This window comes from Xyrauchen texanus, chromosome 40, assembly GCF_025860055.1.
Source record: "Xyrauchen texanus isolate HMW12.3.18 chromosome 40, RBS_HiC_50CHRs, whole genome shotgun sequence".
NCBI lineage: Eukaryota > Metazoa > Chordata > Actinopteri > Cypriniformes > Catostomidae > Xyrauchen > Xyrauchen texanus.
The window spans coordinates 22,729,751-22,750,494 of record NC_068315.1 but is presented as its reverse complement, the minus strand read 5'-3'; the positions used below and the strand labels follow the sequence as shown (position 1 = coordinate 22,750,494).

General features: G+C 35.1%; 2 protein-coding genes across 2 annotated transcripts; one reads left to right on the top strand and one right to left on the bottom strand.

Moving 5' to 3' along the window:
- The first annotated feature begins 4,115 nt into the window (after positions 1–4,115).
- LOC127633816 (glucagon-like peptide 2 receptor) lies at positions 4,116–18,994 on the top strand. The gene is made up of 13 exons (XM_052113143.1): positions 4,116–4,244; positions 6,593–6,689; positions 6,767–6,871; positions 7,225–7,346; positions 7,424–7,530; positions 7,976–8,132; positions 11,594–11,753; positions 11,861–11,921; positions 12,879–12,945; positions 16,258–16,346; positions 16,433–16,571; positions 16,655–16,696; positions 16,964–18,994. Exons 1-13 carry the CDS (start codon positions 4,152–4,154, stop codon positions 17,297–17,299), a joined length of 1,575 nt encoding a protein of 524 aa, XP_051969103.1. The 5' UTR covers positions 4,116–4,151; the 3' UTR covers positions 17,300–18,994.
- A 568-nt stretch (positions 18,995–19,562) lies between these two features.
- rcvrnb (recoverin b) lies at positions 19,563–20,512 on the bottom strand. Its single transcript, XM_052113171.1, has 3 exons — positions 20,132–20,512; positions 19,927–20,038; positions 19,563–19,681 (listed from the first exon to the last, which is right to left on the bottom strand). The coding sequence occupies exons 1-3, from the start codon at positions 20,510–20,512 to the stop codon at positions 19,563–19,565; spliced, it is 612 nt and encodes a 203-aa protein (XP_051969131.1).
- Between the last annotated feature and the right edge of the window lie 232 nt (positions 20,513–20,744).

Below are 20,744 nucleotides of genomic sequence, written 5' to 3'. Positions count from 1 at the left end.
GGTTGGGTGATCCACCAGTGATATTTTTATTCGCATAAAATTGTGGTTAAGTCTAAATGTATCAACAAACCAGTTGTCAGTTTCAATGTTTGGGTCGTTGTTAGCATGCTCAGTGCACACTGTTTACATACGTCTTCACACAGTGCTAATGTAGTCATTTATCTTTGTAATGTCCTTGAGAGCAGCACTGAGCATGTTGCTGTAAATGTACTCACAATCACACTTCATGCAAAGCTGCCGTGGTCATATCCTGATGGCGAAAAAATTAGCATAGAAAAAAAACTGAAAAAAAAAAAAAAATGACTGAAGATCATTTGGGTCGTTTGGAATCCAGCACAAAAGATTTATGACTCAAAGCTGTGCTGTTGCACATGCTTACTGACCTCTCTAGCAACCCTTTTTTTCATATAAAATACTGTGACTTGCAAGTAATTTTAATGAAATTAGATTGTTAATTTTCCACTGACCTATTATATATATATATATATATATATATATATATATATATATATATATATATATATATATATATATATATATATATATATATATATATATATAGATAGATAGATAGATAGATAGATAGATAGATAGATAGATAGATAGATAGATAGATAGATAGATTATTACAAACCTGTAAGACTTTCTTAGGCAAAACACAAAGAGAGAGTTTTAGTGTTGTTAAACAATGCAAGTTCTTCCACTGTGAACAATAGCTCTCATAAATGCACAACAGACATCAAGATTTTCAGTAAAATATTTATTTTCCGGTTGCTTCCCACTAAACAAACTGCCTTCAACCTGGAAGCCTTCAGAAGACTTCTGAATATGATGCACAAGTTGGGAAGAATTTTATGATTCTTTTGGGTCCTTTTTTAAGCTTTAAATTGTGCACCCCACTAGAATTGGATTGACAAGATGGACCACAATATTAACATTCCCATAAAAATAAATAGTCATACAGTCAAAAAAATAAAGAGTTCCAGATTTGGAACGACATGAGAGTAAGTCAATTATGACAGAAGTTTTTATTACATTTTTTAGGTGAACTGTTCCTTTAAACAAGGGTATTGCAGGCATTGATGGTGTAACACTAAGTTTGCATGTTTCTGCAAATTTGTTATCATTTCTTCTTTTTTGTATATCTGCCTCTCATCTTGACCTTGCAAGAGAGATCATGAGAATTCACTTAAGCTTCAGACTGTCAGACTGCATAAGTTCTTTGCCTATTTTGTTTACATCTCCAGGACACATACTGCAGTATCAAATGGAAGAACACTGCCTGGGCATTGTACAGCGCTTGTGATTCATTTTCATACCCACTGACAAACACTTTCCTAAGAGTACTGTAACATAAGAGTTTTGAATGCAAATTCTTTTCTTGGAGAAAATTGCATTATCAAAGAATCCAATGAGCAGATCTTAGTTCAATAACTGTCTATTCAGTTCACATAAAAGGACAATGGAAAATTAACAGGGATCATTTGAATCTTTTAATAAAATCTGCTTATAAATCACAGGCGTGTGGTGTACAGGATTAAAATATGTTTCAGAAAGTGTCAACAGTCTTCTCCACATGATTCCTCGCAATACATGTAAGTATTCTTCTTTCTTTTTTCTTTATATTAGAAAGTAACAGTAAACTCTACATTTTACTGCACTCTAAATATGCTTTTATCATTTTTAGAATGACATTGTTGTTTCCACCCAATTAACTTGTCATAATAATTGTAATAAATTAGTTTTCAGAGTTTCAACACCATTTTCTTCATAAATAATTAAAATCAAAGTGGCAATGTTGGCACCTCTTATGATTTGACCTTTTAAAATGTAAAGTTTTACATTTTTGTGGTTCAGTTTATTTTCTTCACAGTATAAAGTGTTAAAATAAATGTGCAGTTGTCATTAAAGCAAGTACACCCAGTTAAATTGTTGTAATAAATGTTAAACACCCAATTTATTCACTGGTTGATGTTTGACTGTTCCAGCTGCGTCCTTATGCCTTTCATCTGCTGGTCACACATCAACTTAAAATAGCATACTTTATTCCAAAGGAACATCTTCCTTTCTCTTCTATAGAGATTTCAATTAGGCATGGCAGTAGTGGAAGGTGCTGATATTTTAATACCTGTGTAATGTGCATGCCTTTAGAGTTTTATCACCGGCATGTGAAAAGGTATTTGGTGTTTGTCTGAGTGGATAAAATCCATAAAAGTTGTTTTATTGCAGCAGACACTCATGACAGTCAATTCATTTCCATATAGTTAATGCATCATAAGTGCCTTCCTGAATGAAGGACATTAAAGTCTTATAAGCACTCTATGTTAAAAGCTTGTAATTATACATTATGGCAGTTAATTAGCCTAACTAGTGAAGTACTAATATTTGTTGTCTCTCTCATGAAATTGCAAAAGTGTGAGTTTAAATTCATTATACCAAGGCTGCAGTACAATAACATGTAAACAGTTGTCTTCAGTGATGCAGAAGAGTGGCATCTGGTGTTTTTTGTTTGTTCTTTTGTAAAATTACTGGTACACAAAGTTTGAGAATTCTGCCACTATTGCCCCTGGGCTGCTTATACAGTATAGGCAGAAAAATGACATATACTGAAATAATGTTACCCCATAAACAGTCTATAGTGGTTGCAAATTCAACTAAATATCAGTTTGTGTTTGATTCCAGTTCACTTCACTTTCACTGAACTTAATCAAAGCACAGAAAACATGCATGTGTACAAAACTGTTTAGCAAGTTAGTTTTTTTCTAAGAGATTATGACATTTAATTTGAGGATTTATCCACAGGGTTTACAGATAATGGGTGACTCATATCATTTGTTTATTGAAATATAACTTACAGCAATATGAGATAAAGCAATTGCCACCTGAATCCTCCAGCTTTGATTTTGAACATTTGTTTGTTAAAGCTTCATTGTTTAAAATCATTTGTTCTTTTGTCTTCCATTTTGCAGTTCGCAGGCTGCAACAAAGCCATGTTACCATCCACAAAAATTAATAATTGAATTGCTCAGAGGTTGCTCTTTCATGGCTCACAATAATTAATAGTGTTCTCAGTTATGTTTCATTGAAGGATCAACATTGTCCCAGATCTATATCTTTAAGATATTGAAGAGAAACAAAACATAGAAACAAATTAGACAATTTTTGAATTTTTGTTTTGAAAACTAAAAAAAAATGTGGACAGCACAGCTCAGGTCATTTGGTCTGGTATCTTGAAAGTGAAAGTCTTCCTTTGTTGTCTTGGAGAAGCAATTGGGAAATCTATGCAATCCCATTTGTGATTTTTTTTTAAGGAAATTATTCCTTTTTTTCCCACATTACTATTATTATTATTTACTATTATATGAATAACACAAATGTATTAGATAGATAGATAGATTAATATACCACTACTACTGATTATAATAATAATAAAATAATAATAATACAATTATTAAAGTAATAACCCTACTAATAACTCTTAAATGTCTAAACCTGTTTGTTTGAATAAAAATCAACCCCTAAGACATAAAAGTGCCTGATGTTTAAGAAATACCCACTATTTGATGTAAGTAAAATAGATGGTTCTGCTAGAACTGCAGACCTTTTTTATTCTTCTTTTTCTGTTAGTGACTTTAGAAATTATTGTAATCGTTAACTATTATAATTATTAATTACCATCATGGAACAATTTTGATTTAGTAATAATCTAATAATCTATGGCTGTAAATATTGATTTAAAAAACTCAGGTAAAGGTAAACAGTGATTTTCATTTTCTTTCTTTTTTGAAAGCGTGTAGCCTCCATATCTACAAAGTTCCATGCCTGAAGATATCTTGCCTTATCATGATTGGGTGGGGAGGGACAGGAGTGAGGCAGGAGTGAGTGAAACAACACTTCCTCATTTGAAGATTAGGCAACCAGAAAGAACGGAGTCTGGGAACTCCCATTGATCTGAGGGTCCCTGTCTCACCAACATCACCAGAGTTCTTCTGGAGGTCATCCACGTCCAGACCATCCACATTGTATGATAAACAGGAAATTGAGCGTGAGGCCTGGAAACCACTATGAATGACAGTGGATTAGGTGGCCTAGGGGATGTAGCATGAAGCCGTGGAGCTCTTTTCACCTCGCAGGCAGGTGAACACTGAGCCATGCTCACGATGCTTGCACCCTGGCCAGGGAGAAGGCTGGCGGACAAAGGAATTCTACATTGTGGTCTCTTTATGGTAATCTACACAACACAGGTAAGAGTCAAAGACCTTTGAACATAGAACTCAAGGCAGTCCGGATTGTGCTTATTTTCAAATATATATATATATATATATATATATATATATATATATATATATATATATATATATATATAAATAAAGGTTGATATAATAAATAGCAGATTTTTTACTTCATAAATAAAATTTGCTGTTGAGTTAATAATAATTCTGTTTTTAAATAAACGATTTAAACAAAATAATACAATACATTTAGTTTCTAATGTCTTTGAAGGATAAAAATACAATTGTCAAAAACAAACACATTTTTCTTTTTTTTTTGAGAGCATCTGTTTTCAAACATCATATAGCAAATGGGCATTTCTTCAACTTCGAGCACTTTCATTTCCCATGGGGTTGATTTTTTGTTTTTTATTTTTTTTATTTAAACAAAGCTTTTTTGTTATACGAAGGTCACATTAAAACTGACTGAGTTTTTTTTTAACATGCCTTCATCATTTATTTTTGATAATAATCAAATGCCTTTAATGTATTAAGATTACTGTATTATCCAAATCCCAAAACTCTGACTTTCAATATTAAACTTGAATTACTAAATGTTAAATTATTACGTTTTTAAGTAAAAACTAAACTAAGAGTGAAGAACATAAACCATTTTTTTTTTCCCCAAAAGTTACTGTACTTGTTAATCAAGTCAACAAACGTGTAATTGAAGAGCACGATTGAGATGATATATGAGGGATGTTTGAAGAAAATAGAAATTTCAATATGAATTTCGCAGCATATTTTTAATGCTCGTCAATTTCAAGCAGATATTTTGCCAAATTATGCACAAAGTGTGAAAATATCATTGTATGGTGTGTATTCAGAATATTATTATTATTTTTTTTTCAATGTTTCTTAAAAAAACCAAAATTTGTATGTATACAAAATGGCTGTCATTTCCAACACGGAATTCTATTTGACACAATACAGAATTTGAGATGTGGTGGAATGTTCATAACATAAATGACATAAATCTCCTGATCGCCTGAGATCCACGTAGGCTACATACACCGATGGACATTGTCAGTAGACAAATTAAATAAACTATAGTGAAATTTTTTTTTACCAGACTTTGCTTTCTAGAATTCCGCAGAGCTGAAAGTGCCCAGAGTTAAGGGAACATCCAAATCAATGTTGTCAATAGCATCATAAAAACGTTTGCAGTAAGCAGTAGGTATTTAAAGCATAGTGTATTTAAATGAGTACAACAACAGACTAATATCTCTGACCATATGTTGTTGTTTCAGCCCTCATATAATTCTACATACACTGTAAATTTACCAGGCTAAAATTAATCTTTTGACATATTGCGCAGAGAAAAGATAGCAACATTGCAAAATATACTCCATAATGTGCATTGGATTAACATAACCCTGAGCTCATCCCCAAATATTTATGATGTGATTATGACATTTCTGATGCACTGCATTATCTCAATAAAAGTATGAATTCAGAAGGTTTCAAAGAGTCAAAAAGAAAAAAGATGAACAGCGCACAGGAGTGATTAAACAACTAATTTATTTATTGATTTTTTTTAAATGTGGTATCACAGCCCCTTTGAAAATGTACAGTTCTTTATCTCTGTGGTACGGGTATTTTTATTAAGTGACAACTCCACGTTACCATGGTAAGATCACTGTAACTGATTTACGTAAAACAAACATATTTTGTTTAGTAGCTTTAACACATTTAGAAACTATAAATACAGTAAACGCCAATAAAATGGGATCTCCCATTACAGATTATTTAGTATGAATATTTCCATCAAAATACCATACTTACTGTAGTGCTTTTATAGTAAAACCATGGTATATTTAGTGTTTTAATTCTTCAAGTCCTATGGAATTTGCACTTAATTAGCACAGAAGCATCAATATCAAACAGATTACACAGAGGGCGAGTATCTGTAACAGTACATTTGGTTAAAGAAAGGCCATTCTTATGTAAGCAAACACATTCCAAGCAATTGTCTTGTACTAAACTGAAAAAAAAAAAATAACAAAAAAAACATGCAGGAACTGCTAATTCAAACAGAAAAAATGCAAATAAATATTTCAAATATGTATAAATATCAGTGACCATTAGCTTGGTAAGTTATTGCTGAAAAGGGAGGAAACGGCTGCATGTTTAAGAGAACAACATAGAGCCTGTCCTTTTGGGGAACTCTTTTATAAATGCTGCCATCTTGTGTTTGAAAAATGTTTTAAAATGCTCTGCATCTGCATCTCATTCCTGACAGTATATTAAGAAAATAAAGTAGAATTATCTCATAATCCACACATCAGCAGCATTTCAATGTTTTTATGGTGTTTGTAAAGGTCATGAGCTCCGTGCTGGATGAGCTGATTTATAAACATGCTGAATATCAGGAGAACTGTACCCGAACTCTGAAAGCCACTCTCCCTACTGGAACTGGTTCGTAAAATAAATAGTTCAGTCAGTAAATAAACTTAAAGTCATCATACTTATTCCTTGGACAAATTCTCCCACAGGAATATTCTGCAATGGATCATTTGACGTTTTTGCCTGTTGGCCACATTCATCTCCTGGGATAGTATCTGTACCTTGTCCTCCCTATTTACCATGGATCAGAGAAGGTCAGTCATTTCTTCTTTTTTAATTATACAGCACTTTTTACTCTTACAGTGAAAGAGGTACTGAGTTGAATAATGTTGTAGTCTGGTTTTATTTTTCAACCTTTATAGAGGAGAGCTACTCTTGTAACCATGATCCAGTGAATGTAGAGAATCACAAACATTTCTTTCACTAGTCAGAATAAGCCATGTGACCTGATTATAACCAATTACGTTCATATTGATTCTTGGTCATACAAATGATTTGTTTTGAAAATGGCAATAAATACAATTCCGAATGTAATTCAAAAGCATTTGAAATTATTATTGTCTAATTAGAATCACCAATTATTTTATTTTATTACTTGTCATTTCAGGTGCTCCTGGAAATGTGTACAAGGAATGCACAATGAATGGGACCTGGAAAACCGAGGAGAACTCCAACAATGAATGGAGAAATCAGTCTGAGTGTGAACACCCTCATTTTTTCAAGTCCGAGGTGAATACTGTTACCATAAATTAAACTATGGCCTCCATCATGATCATATTTTTTTAATTGGTATCCTGCATACACAGGAAGACGAAGTATTCCGGCAGTCTGTGTTGAGGGTCCTGTCCATAGTAGGATATTCGCTGTCTTTTTCTTCCCTTTCCTTGGCTGTTCTTATAATGAGTCTCCTGAGGTGAGTGGAGTCCTACAGGGTCATGGCCCTTTTTTGTTTAATATTTTAAAGGGATAGCTCACTCAAAAATGAATATTCAGTCATTTACTCTCCTCATGTTGTACAAAAAAAAAAAAAAAAAAGTGTCAACATTCTTCAAAATTACTCCTTGCTATCCTCAGATGAAAAACAGTCCTATGGGTTTGGAATGACAAGAAAATGAGTAGGGCAGAATTGTCATTTTTGGGCGAACGATCCCCATAAGAATCTATCAATACTACATGCAAAAAATGTCTGCACCATCAGTCATGTAGATGACAAGCTGTTGACAGATTTGGAATGTAGGCATTTTCTGATTAATCACTTCTATTCGGCATGTGTGTCGTACATGTAACAATGTTCTCTATCACATTAAATGTACTTGCCACTAACCGAGTAATGAATAATTTTTTACCTGTTGTTCCAGGAAGCTTCACTGTACCAGGAACTATATCCACATGAATCTCTTTGTATCATTCATATTTAGAGCAACGGCAGTAATTACCAAAGAAATCGTACTACAGATTATGTATTCTAACCTACCCAGTGACGAAATTGGATGGAACAGCTACACAAACTCTGTGGTACAGAGTCATTCATTTATATTTCTTTTTGTGTAATTATATCAAGGAATCACATCTTTACATGTATAATTAGTCTCTTTCCATGTTGCAGGGTTGTGCAAAATTAAGATGTTCCAAATTAACTCAATTTTAATGCATGAGTTGGATTTTGAATTGAATTGGCCACACCCCACAGGACATTGAATTTGTATTGGAATGACAGGAAGTGAAATTTACTGAATTGCAATGAAAATAAATTCTACAGTCACACAACACAAGTTCATTAGTCCAAGACACATTTTGTGACAAATAATTGCATTACTATTTTTAAACAAGTAGGCTATGCCTATTTATTCCCTAATAGGTGGAATATAAAAATGTTCAACTTATGGAACTATTAAAACAAACATTGTCATAAACATTTTGTGTAGGCCAATTAGAACTCAAATAAATGAGTTAATGCAAGCCTAAAGCAGCAGGACTGTTTTGTGACATGAACGTCAAAAATCTAAATTTTTCATATGAATCTACCAAGGATGTTTATACGGAAGAGGATTAGGGCCAAGCAATAATAAAAAAATAAAACCATCTCGAGATTAAAGTCATTATAATTCGAGATTAAACTTAACGAGTTTTTTCTCGAAACACGACTTTATTCTCGATATTTAATGAGTTTATTCTCAAGATTGTATTTCGACTTTTTTCTCGAAATTTAACGAGTTTAATCTCGCATTATAATGACTTTAATCTCGAGATGGCTTTATTTTTTTTTATTATTGCTTGGCCCTAATCCTCTTCCGTAGGTTTATAATACCTTGAAAAATGTATCGAATAATATTTGCGATTTAAATGTTGCTTGCAGTAAATTTAGTTTTGTCAGGGTGCACGGTTATGCTACGTTCCATTCAAGTTGGATGTGGGATATTCCTACTTAAAGGGTAACTAAACCCTAAACCAACTTTTTTTAGTTAATGATCTGTAAGAATGGGGCTTTATTAGTACTGGTCATTGATTCAAGTAATTTTTTTGACATTTGTGTATAAAGTGTTTTAATTCTACAATATATGGTGTAAAAACATCTGAGTGCTGCCCTCTTCAGGTTGAACGGTGGCTACTGCAGTTGAATTTTCCTATTGGCTGTTTGCGGTACTTCGTGACGTAAGTGGTGACAGCTGACGTAAGCAGGTTCCAACTCACCACGCCCTTGGTACGAGCTACCACGCCCATGGCAGTATAAAAACCATCTTGTTTCGTCAAAACCACTGTAGCGAGTCAGGAGTTGGAATTGCGAGTATTGAAAACGATCAGGATAGAGTATTTTAGCAGCTATTTAGCATAGAATTTATATAGTTATTTAGATTATTTCGTGTAGCCTAGGTAGTTAATTAGCATATTTGTTAGTGTAGTATTGTTAGAAGCATAGTTATTTAGTAGCATAGTATTGCGTCATTTAGGATAGCTTCAAGTTAGCGCAGATTATCTGTATTTAGTACAGTGGTCAGGATGGTACGTAGGTGTAGTGTTTCTGGTTGCAACAGCACTGCTGGACTGTATTGCTTTCCATATAGACTTGGAAATTAGGCGCCAGAGGTTGCACGTCCTTGTTCTGGAAGACCGCGAGTTCCCGCCTAGAGCTGGAGGAGTGTGCAAACTGCATTTTACGCGAGATTGCTTCTCCAACGCAATGGAGGTGGAAATGGGCTTCTCCAAACAGCTTGCGCTGAAAAGCGACGCAGTGCCAAACGCTGCTCCTCCTGCATGGACTCCACCACCTCAGCGGCGTCTTGAGGTGAGTGATCATATATATTTGAATCACAATTTATGGTTAGGCTAAAGTTAATCCTCTGGGGTCGACAAACGCGCGTTCGCGATGCGGGAGTGTTAAGCGTATTGCACCCTTATACATTATATTACGGTATTGACTGTATACTTTTATTTGGAGGTATACGGTTTTGTACATAATGACGTTACGCTTTACGTCACATTCTTCTAAGTTGAGAGAACAGCTAACTGATGTTATGTTCAAGTGAAGCTTGCTAAATAAAAATCCTGCTAAAAGGATAAACATCACTGAACAGCGTTTCGTTTGTTTTTCCTGCACGCGAGTGAAGGTGAATGCGCTCTCGGATGCTCAACAGGGAGTTAAAACCGCAGTTTGAGCCAGCAGCTCGAATTGATATGGCTCCGGCCCTGTGTCCACAGACAATTCACCCTCCTCCACTTCAGGTGAAGGTGGGGGAGAAAGGTCCTCGACTTCAAAAGACCGCTCCGTGGCAAAGCTACTTGCGTCACTCCAGTCACTCTCCATTTTAGAGTCTGACAGCAGCTGTCAATTAATCTGTCACTACGGGTCTCAGGTGCACGCCCCCCCCCGCTCAGCCCCGCCCTCGGTTCGTCCCCTCTATCCCCGCTGGGGTCTGACCACTTTTCAAGCATTTTTCAAATATTGCTAGTGGGTGGAGTCAGACTCTGAGCAGGGGTTTAGTTACCCTTTAATATCTCCGAACATAAATGCATTCCATTCCCCGATATTTGGAACTGCAACACTCCCGTTAGCTTAGCAGGGGTTTTACACTCATTCGAGATGTGTCCTAGCAACCCAATAAACAATGCTGTAGCACTACCATTTGTGCTTCAGTTGTACAATTATCAAAAGAGATTATAATGTTTTATACACCTGTTTCTGCAGGAGTTTGTTAAACAATCTTTAATACCATGTAATGTGGAAACAAACTCATTTATTGATATTACTTAATAAAGTGAATGTTTATCTCTTTACTTTGTGTATCTCTCTGAGTGTCGACATGTTTGTGTGACATCATGCATTTGCATCTCGGTGAAATCGGAGTTGAAAATTTCTGCACGAGCCTACAAGTAAAAGTTCTGACTTCAAGATGCATTCTGTTGCACTTTTCCTAGCTGGAAGTTGTAAAATCCAACTTTCCGAGTTGAATGGAACGCAGCACTACTTTTCAAAACTTGATCCGACACTGAATGCTCAAGCAGCCTAATTTACACTTAGAAAACTCCTGATGTTCCTTTTACAATGCAAAAGTCACTTACCAATTTACTTGAAGTGAAAATCAGTCCTCCAGATTGGTTGATGAATCTGACTTTAGTTGCTCATTCATTTGCACTGTTGATGAATTCTGTGGAATTTCTGAAGGCCTGACGGGGTAGAGTTTAAACTCACATGCTGCTTCGGGCGTGCCATTTTGAAACAGTTGTGACGCTTTGTTTGTAAGCATCAAGGAATCAATTCTGACAGGATAAACTTTTTTTTTCTATTTGCTTGTAGATTAATTATGAGTGGAAAGCGATTAAAAATACATAGGCAAAAAGGTGATTGAGAATGAAAGGATGAAAAATATGTATTTATTTGGCAAGTTAGGCCAGCAGAGAAAGCTTTGCTGACCATGATAATTCGCCACTGCAATTGTTATTAAAAATAAATAAATAAATGCAAATTAATCCTCTTTCAGATTTCTTTGATCTGCAAGGCCTCAAAAGTGTCCATGGAATATTTTGTGGGGTGTAATTACTTCTGGCTTTTGGTGGAGGCAATATTCCTGCACACTCTTCTGTTTACTGCAGTGCTGGCCAGGACTAGACTTCTGAAGAGATACATGATTATTGGATGGGGTGAGACCTGTTCTTATTACATAAACTATTTGATGAAAATCTCTCCATATTGTTCTGTTAATTCAAAAACTCATACACTTCCAATCCTATTTATAAACATCATCCAGGCACTCCATTATTATTTGTGATTCCATGGACAGTAGTCAAAGCTTTGTATGAAAATGAAGGGTAAGTTCTCTTTTGACTTTACTTTAATGATTGCATGTAATAATATACATTATTTGTGTGAGTAAAGAGGTATTTTTATGGTGTTTTTTAGGTAACACTTTACTTGAGACCTGGATGTATATTGCATTATAACCACATTCTCTATGCATTACATGTTTTTAAAGATTTTAACCACAGTTAGTTATAATACCGTTTATTCATGGTTATACCATAAGAGCATCATGTATTATTTATAAAACATGATATAATCCATGAAAGTGGGCATTGATGATGTGATTTAATGTATTATACTATTTAAAATGATAACAATGAATAGGTAATTGTTATAATGGTTTATAATAGTGGTTACAATTGTTCATGAGAACATTTATTAACATCCATTATGAAATGCAAATATAGAGGAATATTTCAGGTTTAATTCAAGTTAAGCTCAATTAACAGCATTTGTGTCATAACGTCCCTCATTTATAAAAAAAAAAAAAAAAAAAAGAAGAAGCAAAAATCACAGGTACTGTAAAGTACTTACAATGGAAGTGAATGGGGCCAGTCCACAAACACTGAAATGCAGATTGTTTCAAAAGTACAGCCTCAAGATGTAAACATTACACAAATTAACAGGATTTTAGTCTGATTAAATCGCTTATTAACCCTGTCTGTTAATAAGTCATCTCCAGTATGACAACTTCGTAGCCATGACAATGAAACCCTGTAATTCTGTTAATGGGTATAACTTTAGGTTTACTAAATCGAAGGACGATTCAAAAAATTTTTTTTTTTGTGGTAATCAATATTATGCAACAAATGCTGCTGATTGTATTGAAACCAGATTATTCCTTTAAGAATACCTTTATAGTGCATTATATCTACTGTGCATGCTTCAGGTAAGAAAAACAGTTTTGTTAATGTCATTCATTTTTGTTAAATATTGATTCATAACAAGATCTCCTTTTTCTAAAGCTGTTGGTCGAATAAAATCAGATGGATCTGGTGGATAATCAGAGGTCCAATAACATTATCAGTGATTGTGAGTATGCTGCCTTATTATTTTCATATTATTTGAAATAATTCACTTTCCTCCTGCAGGTGTTTTCTCTTGGTGAAATACATATCTAGTATAAAAACTATGGAAGGAGAACATTAGATTTGCTTACATAAAATTAACATTGCATGATAAGTAGATACAGCAGTTTGGCCGTTGTGCTTGTACCACCTAACTGTTCATGATCTTCTTGATTGTATCCAGTAATTAAAATGATACAACAATATCATAATATTGTCATGAAACTGATAATTATTTAATTGATTCAATTTACAAATAAATAACAATTAAATTAATTATTAACTGTTATTAATTAACTGTTAATGTGTATGACCAACTATGTAATGTTTAGCTGCGTCCCACATGTTGATAGCATTTTTCAAGCTCAGCTGTCCAACCATGCAATCAAAATATAAACCAAATTATGTTTGTTCTTTATTTTAGGGGAAATATATGTTTATCAATAGCTAGATTTCAGGGATTTAAACTGTATTGACAGATATAATTGACAGTAATAGTTAGTTTTATCTGAGGTTTGATTAAAATTTTCTTTAGCTTCTTCATTTCTTTGCTGATCATTTGCTGAAAAAAAGAGATATACATTGGCGTCCAAAAGTTTGGAATAATATACAGATTTTGCTCTTATGGAAAGAAATTGGCACTTTTATTCACCAAAGTGGCATTCACCAGATCACAATGTATAGTATAGTCAGGACATTAATAACATGAACAATTATTATTACAATTTGAAAACAAATATTCAGAACTACTTCAAAGAGTTCTCATTAAAAAAATCCTCGACGTGCAGCAATGACAGATTTGCAGATCCTTGCCATTCTAGCTGTCACTTTGTCCAGATTCTCAGGTGACATTTTACCCCACACTTCCTGTAGCACTTACCATAGATATGACTGTCTTGTCGGGCACTTCTCACACACCTTACAGTCTAGCTGATCCCACAAAAGCTTAATGGGTTTAAGATCCGTAACACTCTTTTCCAATTATCTGTTGTCCAATATCTGTGACTCTTTGCTCACTTTAACCTTTTATTTTTGTTTTTCTGTTTCAAAAGTAGCTTTTTCTTTGCCATTCTTCCCATAAGACCTGCACTCCTGAGTCTTCTCTTTACTGTTGTACATAAAACTGGTGTTGAGCGGTTAGAAATCAATGAAGCTGTCAGCTGAGGACATGTGAGGTGTCTATTTCTCAAACTAGTGACTCTGATGTACTTATCCTCTTGTTTAGTTCATCTGGCCTTCCACATCTCTTTCTGTCCTTGTTAGAGCCAGTTGTCCTTTTACTTTTAAGACTGTAGTGCACACCTTTCTATGAAATCTTCAGTTTTTTGGCAATTTCAAGCATTGTATAGCCTTCAATTTTCAAAACAATGATTGACTGATGAGTTTCTAAAGAAAGCTGTTTCTGTTTGGCCATATTTTACCTAATATTGATATTAAGATATGCCAGTCTATTGCATACTGTGGTAACTCAAAAACAAACACAAAGACAATGTTAAGCAGTGGCTGCTGGTGCTCAGATTTTCAGGTGGGGCTCTGAGCCAATGCGCACAAGGGAAAACGTTTTGCACACGTGCACATTTGTTATGGAGGCAGATGGATTTATCAGTAAATCCAAGTCCAGATGTAAATTGCGTAATACACTGAATTCTCTTTTAAACTTTATATTATTTAATGCCAATATTAAACAAATTACACTTTTACAAATGTGTGTGTGTGTGTGTGTGTGTGTGTGTGTGTGTGTGTGTGTGTGTGTGTGTGTGTGAGAGAGAGAGACATACACATTTGTACAGAAATTTTGCCCTTCTGTCCTTCTGATTGGCAAACTTCTCAATGACCCTATTATTGAAGTCAGGAATGCTTAAAATGTGCCAATTCTTATTCACATCTTCATTGTGCTTTATTACCATATGTGCTCTTGTAGACTCACAAACGAAGATGTTTCTTCATCCTCTCTGATAAATATTTTAGGTCCCTTAATCCTAAAACAGTACATGTTCCATCTGTCCCCATGGTTTTAAAAAGTAGACATGGAAAGCAAATAAGGCATTTGGATGAATACATCCTGCTAGCCAAGCCTTTCTGTTGCACCAAATATGGGAGAAGCATCATGTGTACGTTTTTCTCTTTTCGCTAGCCTGTTATTTGCTGTTGATGTCAAGTTGATCTGGGCCAAGCTCTTTTAGTTTCTCCACCAAAGCTCTCCTCTCAAATGGATTTTGCTGAAGAGATCTTATTGAATTTGGGGTCAGACTGGGCAGCTGAGATCCTGCTCATGTGTCCGTGTTCATAATTGCTATAGTATTACAATCTATTAGCAGTGACTGTCAGTCATCCAATGAGACGATGGTGAGAGCGAACGTGACTATGTCAAGAGACCCGACTGCACATGCTTGGGATTCTCTTTGTGCCCCTCAGGCCAAAATATCAAAAATGTATTTTGCACATGTCAATATATTGTGTCAGCATTGGTTGGCACTGCTCCACTGAGGGGTGCTGAAAAAAGCGACCCAAGGACTCTTGATGAGAAAAGGGATGAAAAGGAAGCTAATTTTCCCCCACATAATGATTATGCTTTACATATTACACATCATTATGCATTTTAAACTCAAACATAATTTTGTTTTTATGTTTATAAAAAATAAATAAACATTTCACCTGGCGGGGTTGCTCCCAATGGCAGGCTAGCGCCTTGCATGGCAGCTCTGCCGCCATTGGTGTATGAATGTGTGTGTGAATGGGTGATTGGGACACAGTGTAAAGCACTTTGGTAACCTCTAAGGTTAAAAAAAGCGCTATATAAGTGCAGACCATTTACTATTATTCCAAACTTTTGGCCGTCAGTTTATGTATTTTTAAAGGGACAGTTCACCCAAAAAATGAAATCTCTGCAATTATTTCCTCACCCTCATTTTCTTCTGAACCCATGTGACTGTAAAACACAAACAGGCTGAATGTTAGGGACTAATGGCACCAGTCACCATTCACTTTCATTGTATCATTTTCCAAACAATGAAAGTGACTAGTGGCTGGCTGTCATTCTGCCTCATATCACTTTTTGTGTTCCACATAAGGAATAATGTCATACATGAATGAGGACAGAATGTTCATCTTTTGGTGAACAATCCCTGACATGATTTAAAGAGTTTTTTCTGACCTTATTTTGAAAGATATTCATGGAAAGTGCCAAACAAAAATCATAAGTAAAACCAAAAGTAAAATGCTACTTTATGGCCAAACCTGATAGGATGATGTACTCACCCGTTGATGTCTCTTTTAGGTAATTTTTTGCATTTTTCTCAAAATCATCAAACTCTTGCTATCAAAGCTAAAGGCTGACCAGGTGAAGTTCACCGACTACAGATACAGGTTAGTTGCTGTTATCCTAAAATTGCTGTTAATGTACTTTTGCACACAGTTAAGAGTCTTTCACATGATTTGTATCTGTCTCACAGTTTAGCCAGAGCGACACTTGTGTTGATTCCTCTGCTTGGGGTCCATGAGATTGTCTTTACTATAATTATAGACGAATCGGTCGAAGGAAGCAGCCGCTATGCTCGACACTTCGTCCATCTAACCCTGAGCTCTTTCCATGTGAGAAAACTGCTTGTTTTTCCTTGTCACCTTGTAATTTTTCCTACCTAAAGCCTCCAACCATCAGTTTTATTGTTCAACAGGGTCTATTAGTTGCAGTGCTGTACTGCTTTGCTAATGGAGAGGTAAGTTTCTGGTGCTCAGTATTTTCAGTGATATAATGAAAGGAATATTTCACCCAAAAATGAAAATTCTCTCATAATTTACTCACTCAGATTTTTTGAGGAATTTCTCAGCTATTTTGGCCCATACAATGCATGAATGAATGAGTAATATTGAGAGAATGAGAGAAAGTAATATAAATTGACACAAAAGTGAGTAAATGGTGGCAGAATTAAAATTTTAGGGTGAACTATCCCTTCAAAAATCAAACTTTGAAACTTGTCCTCAAGGTCCAGGCGGAGCTGAAGAAGAGGTGGCAGTTGTTTCTAGTTGAAAACCACTTTGAGGTGCACAACTGCTTTGCAGACATACACCCCAAATATTTGTGGAAGTGCTCACAAAAGAACCCCAGACAAGCGACGGAACAAAGTGAATCCAATGAGGAAGGAAACCACGTCCCCACTCAGGAACATGCATTCCAAGTGACTGTCCAATCAGCAGAAGATGTGACATGTGGGCGGAGCAAAGGCCTGGAATTTTACATGAGGAAGAGTCTCTCCAGCAGTGACGGGGAAATGACATTAGGGGAGACAATGGAGGAGATCATAGAGGAGAGTGAGTTCTAAGATTGAGCTCACCTGCTTGGAATTGATTCAGCCTGGTCTCATGAACATTACGTGACCGTGGCAACATTTTGCAAACAAAATTACTTGCCTTATTATTACACATTTTGGTGCAGTTTCCCAGTGAAATGTCCAGCAGGGGGCACCAAATGCGAGTGAAATGGTGTCCTAATCAGATTAGATTTTTAAGGTGGATTTTAGATGAAGATTTTAATATGTAAAATGTACCACCCTGACCTAAACCTACCAATAGTGATCTAAAATCAAATGAGAGGTAGACAAAAAACAGACATCCTTAGCCTTAACCAACACTAACTGATAGTGTCTAACTGATAGTATCAAAAAGCAAAATGAGAAATTAAATGCACATTTTCTGAAGCATCCATCTTTTCATATTGAGTCGCCTCTATGATACTCTCGTCTCATGTGTTAGCTTTTCATGCTTGACTTGGCTTGAACCACGTACTTCCGAGTGAGTCTATAATACAAGCTTTAAAATGTATCGTTTTTCAAATGATGCGTTATAGTAAAAGGTTTTCGATATCATAACATAGTGTGTGAATAAATGTGAAAAATAAGTGTTTATAAAGTCATAATCAGCCATTGCACTACTACAATTGCAAATCTTTTAAATAAAATGTGCAATTGTATTAGTGCCACTTGTTCAAATCACCAGGAAATTCCGACAAAAAGCAGAATTCGGCACGTAAAAGTCAGTTTGCAAAAATGTACATTGTTACCTTAAAGTAGCGTTCATTCTTCAAGGCTTGGTTGTATTGATTTTTGTATAAATATGTAATTTAAGATGTATATATCTACACTTGAATCCCTGTAAATAGCTTCCATTTTGTTTTGATACCTTTTTTGTATAATATACTGTACTGATATAATTGTTTCCAGAAAGGGAGCTCCACAATCAAGGCTTTGAAAATTATTTTGTGAATTCACCATATCTTTTGAAAATTAAATATGAATTTACTGAAAATCTACTTTAATATAGGGTGCCACAAGCAATTTCATCTGACAAATATCACTCAGATAGGTGTCCCAGGATACAACACCTGTCTCTGTGACAGCTCTACACTCTTCAAACAGCAAAAAATATTAGAGGGAGCGGCCCATGATATTTTAGCCAATTAGAAACACTTTTTGTAAATAATTTTGCATGCATAAGTTCGCTGACATCAGCTTAAGTAACGTGTTTGTAGGGCAGGGTTTGGGGAGAGAGCATATGTTTGAAGGAAACTGATGGAAGTTAGAATGTGACTTCAATTGTTTGCAGCAACTTTTCAGACATGCTGAAACTGAAAAACAATAAAATACAGAGACAGACCCTTGATTTATTTATTTTACCAATCATACTGCTACAATTCATACTGAACAGTCAAGTAGAATACTAAAATGAAACACATTGCATGACAGTTACTTACAGAGTTTTCTTTTTTAAGAGCAAATGTGTGTGAAGCATTAAAAGTTGTGGATTATTTACATTGTATGAGGTTACACACAACACATGGATGGTGATGACGATAATAATTAAAGTCAGTGTGATAATGTTTTTGATTTGCCAATGGACTGCTTATATCAGTGTATTTAACTGTACTAAAGTGTCTAAATATACAGCATATCTTAAAGCAAATGAAAATTAAATACATTCCTGATGATGTAACCATTTTTAACATTGTGTTACTTTTAATGTTTTATACTCTACTGTATGTTTACTGTAATAAATATTTTTTTTTTACATGTGTATGTCATGGCACATTCAGTGTAATCAATTAATCTAATTGTCTGAGCTGAAATATTTGCTTACTTTGTTAATATACTCAAAATTTATTATTTCCATTTCATTGACTTTGCTACAGCTTGTGTCCTATGCACCTATCAATTACTTCTCAGGTGTGCAAGGTTAGTTGTTCATTGATTTTTTTATATACTCAACAGGAGGAGTGGTGGTGGCGTAGTGGGCTAACACACATAACTGTTAATCAGACAGTCACTGGTTTGATCATCACAGTCACCACCATTGTGTCCTTGAGCAAGGCACTTAACTCCAGGTTGTTCTGGGGAGATTGTCCTTGTAATAAGCGCACTGTAAGTCGCTTTGGATAAAAGCATCAGCCAAATGCATAAATGTAAATGTCAACAAAAAAAAATTTCAAGCAGTGTACAACAATTTTTACACATTTAATTATTTAAAATAATCATATCAAACTAAAAAACAAACAGATAAGTACTATCACAAAGTCAGAATTAATTAAAAATGTTATTGCTTCTTCTCTTTGAGCCTTTCTTGGACCTTTTGGGGTTCATCAAACTGAATGAGGCGGAGAATATTCTTATTGTCCATTACTCCTTGAATGAACTCTCCCTCTGTTATTTTACCTGACAGGCAAACATATGGATTGGAACCTGTCTGTTTCACCTTCTTTAACCACACAATACTGAACAACAATGCAGAGAAAAAGCACTCTTCAAAATTCAAAGGTTATTCAATATTGCATGTTTTTTCCATACTGTACATCTTGTAACATTTAGTTTTTCAAGCTTTAGCTGGTGTGTCATTTAATACTCCTTTTTTATCTACCGGTAATGCATTTATGATGTCATGCATACTTAAAACGACTTACCATTTTCTTTTTTCCCAAAAAAATTCCAAATTTTATCTGTTCGTTTTTCTGGAGTGTTCTCGTCATCTGGAAGGTTTTTCTGGTCTTCTTTAGAGATCATGTTGAATATTGACTACAAAGAAAAATCAACACAAACTACAGTAAACAATAGCAGATGAACAGAATAAACCACATTTGCAATGCTAATTTACTATCTTGAATTCACCTTCACAATTTCATGCATCTCATTTTTTGTAATGGTGCCATTCCTGTCCACATCATACAATGCAAACGCCCACTCCAGTTTCTGAACAGTCTTCCCCGAGGATGTCAGATGCAGAGCCACTATGTATTCTTTGAAGTCCAGTGTCCCATCACTGTTGGAATCAAAGCTTCTGAAGACGTGCTGAGCATAAGCCTTTGGGTCTGCATCAGGGAAGAAGCTGGCGTAGATATTCTCAAACTGTTCCTGACTGATGCGACCAGTAGGGCACTCCTTCAAGAACTTCTGGTACCAAGCATAAAGTTGTTCCTCAGTGTACTTTGTGTTCATTTTCAGCTCCTCCAGAAGGTCTTTGGAAATGGCTCCACTTTTTGCATTGCCCATTTTGTGAAGAACCCTTTGACACAAGGGCTCCTTGAAACACTTGACTTTTCAGATCCTCACCAGCTGACCAGGATGATAACATTGTCTGCTATTTAAACTTAACTGAGCACTGCTGGGGATTAGAGGGGATATAGTCGTGATTATGGCTGTACTGTCATTTGATTTGATAGTAAGAGATTTCCCAGAATATATCATGTTTGACTTAGTCTTGAAAGAGTGACTTAGACTATAG

Bases quoted from the DNA above. Each gene is read 5' to 3' on its own strand.
- LOC127633816 (XM_052113143.1), top strand. From the start codon at position 4,152: ATGCTCACGATGCTTGCACCCTGGCCAGGGAGAAGGCTGGCGGACAAA. The intron at 4,245-6,592 runs GTAAGAGTCAAA...GTGTTTGTAAAG, and splicing joins TGGTAATCTACACAACACAG to GTCATGAGCTCCGTGCTGGA. The intron at 16,572-16,654 runs GTGAGAAAACTG...ATTGTTCAACAG, and splicing joins TAACCCTGAGCTCTTTCCAT to GGTCTATTAGTTGCAGTGCT.
- rcvrnb (XM_052113171.1), bottom strand. From the start codon at position 20,512: ATGGGCAATGCAAAAAGTGGAGCCATTTCCAAAGACCTTCTGGAGGAG. The intron at 20,039-20,131 runs GTGAATTCAAGA...TTTTCTTTGTAG, and splicing joins AGATGCATGAAATTGTGAAG to TCAATATTCAACATGATCTC. The intron at 19,682-19,926 runs GTAAGTCGTTTT...TTTGCCTGTCAG, and splicing joins TTTTGGGAAAAAAGAAAATG to GTAAAATAACAGAGGGAGAG.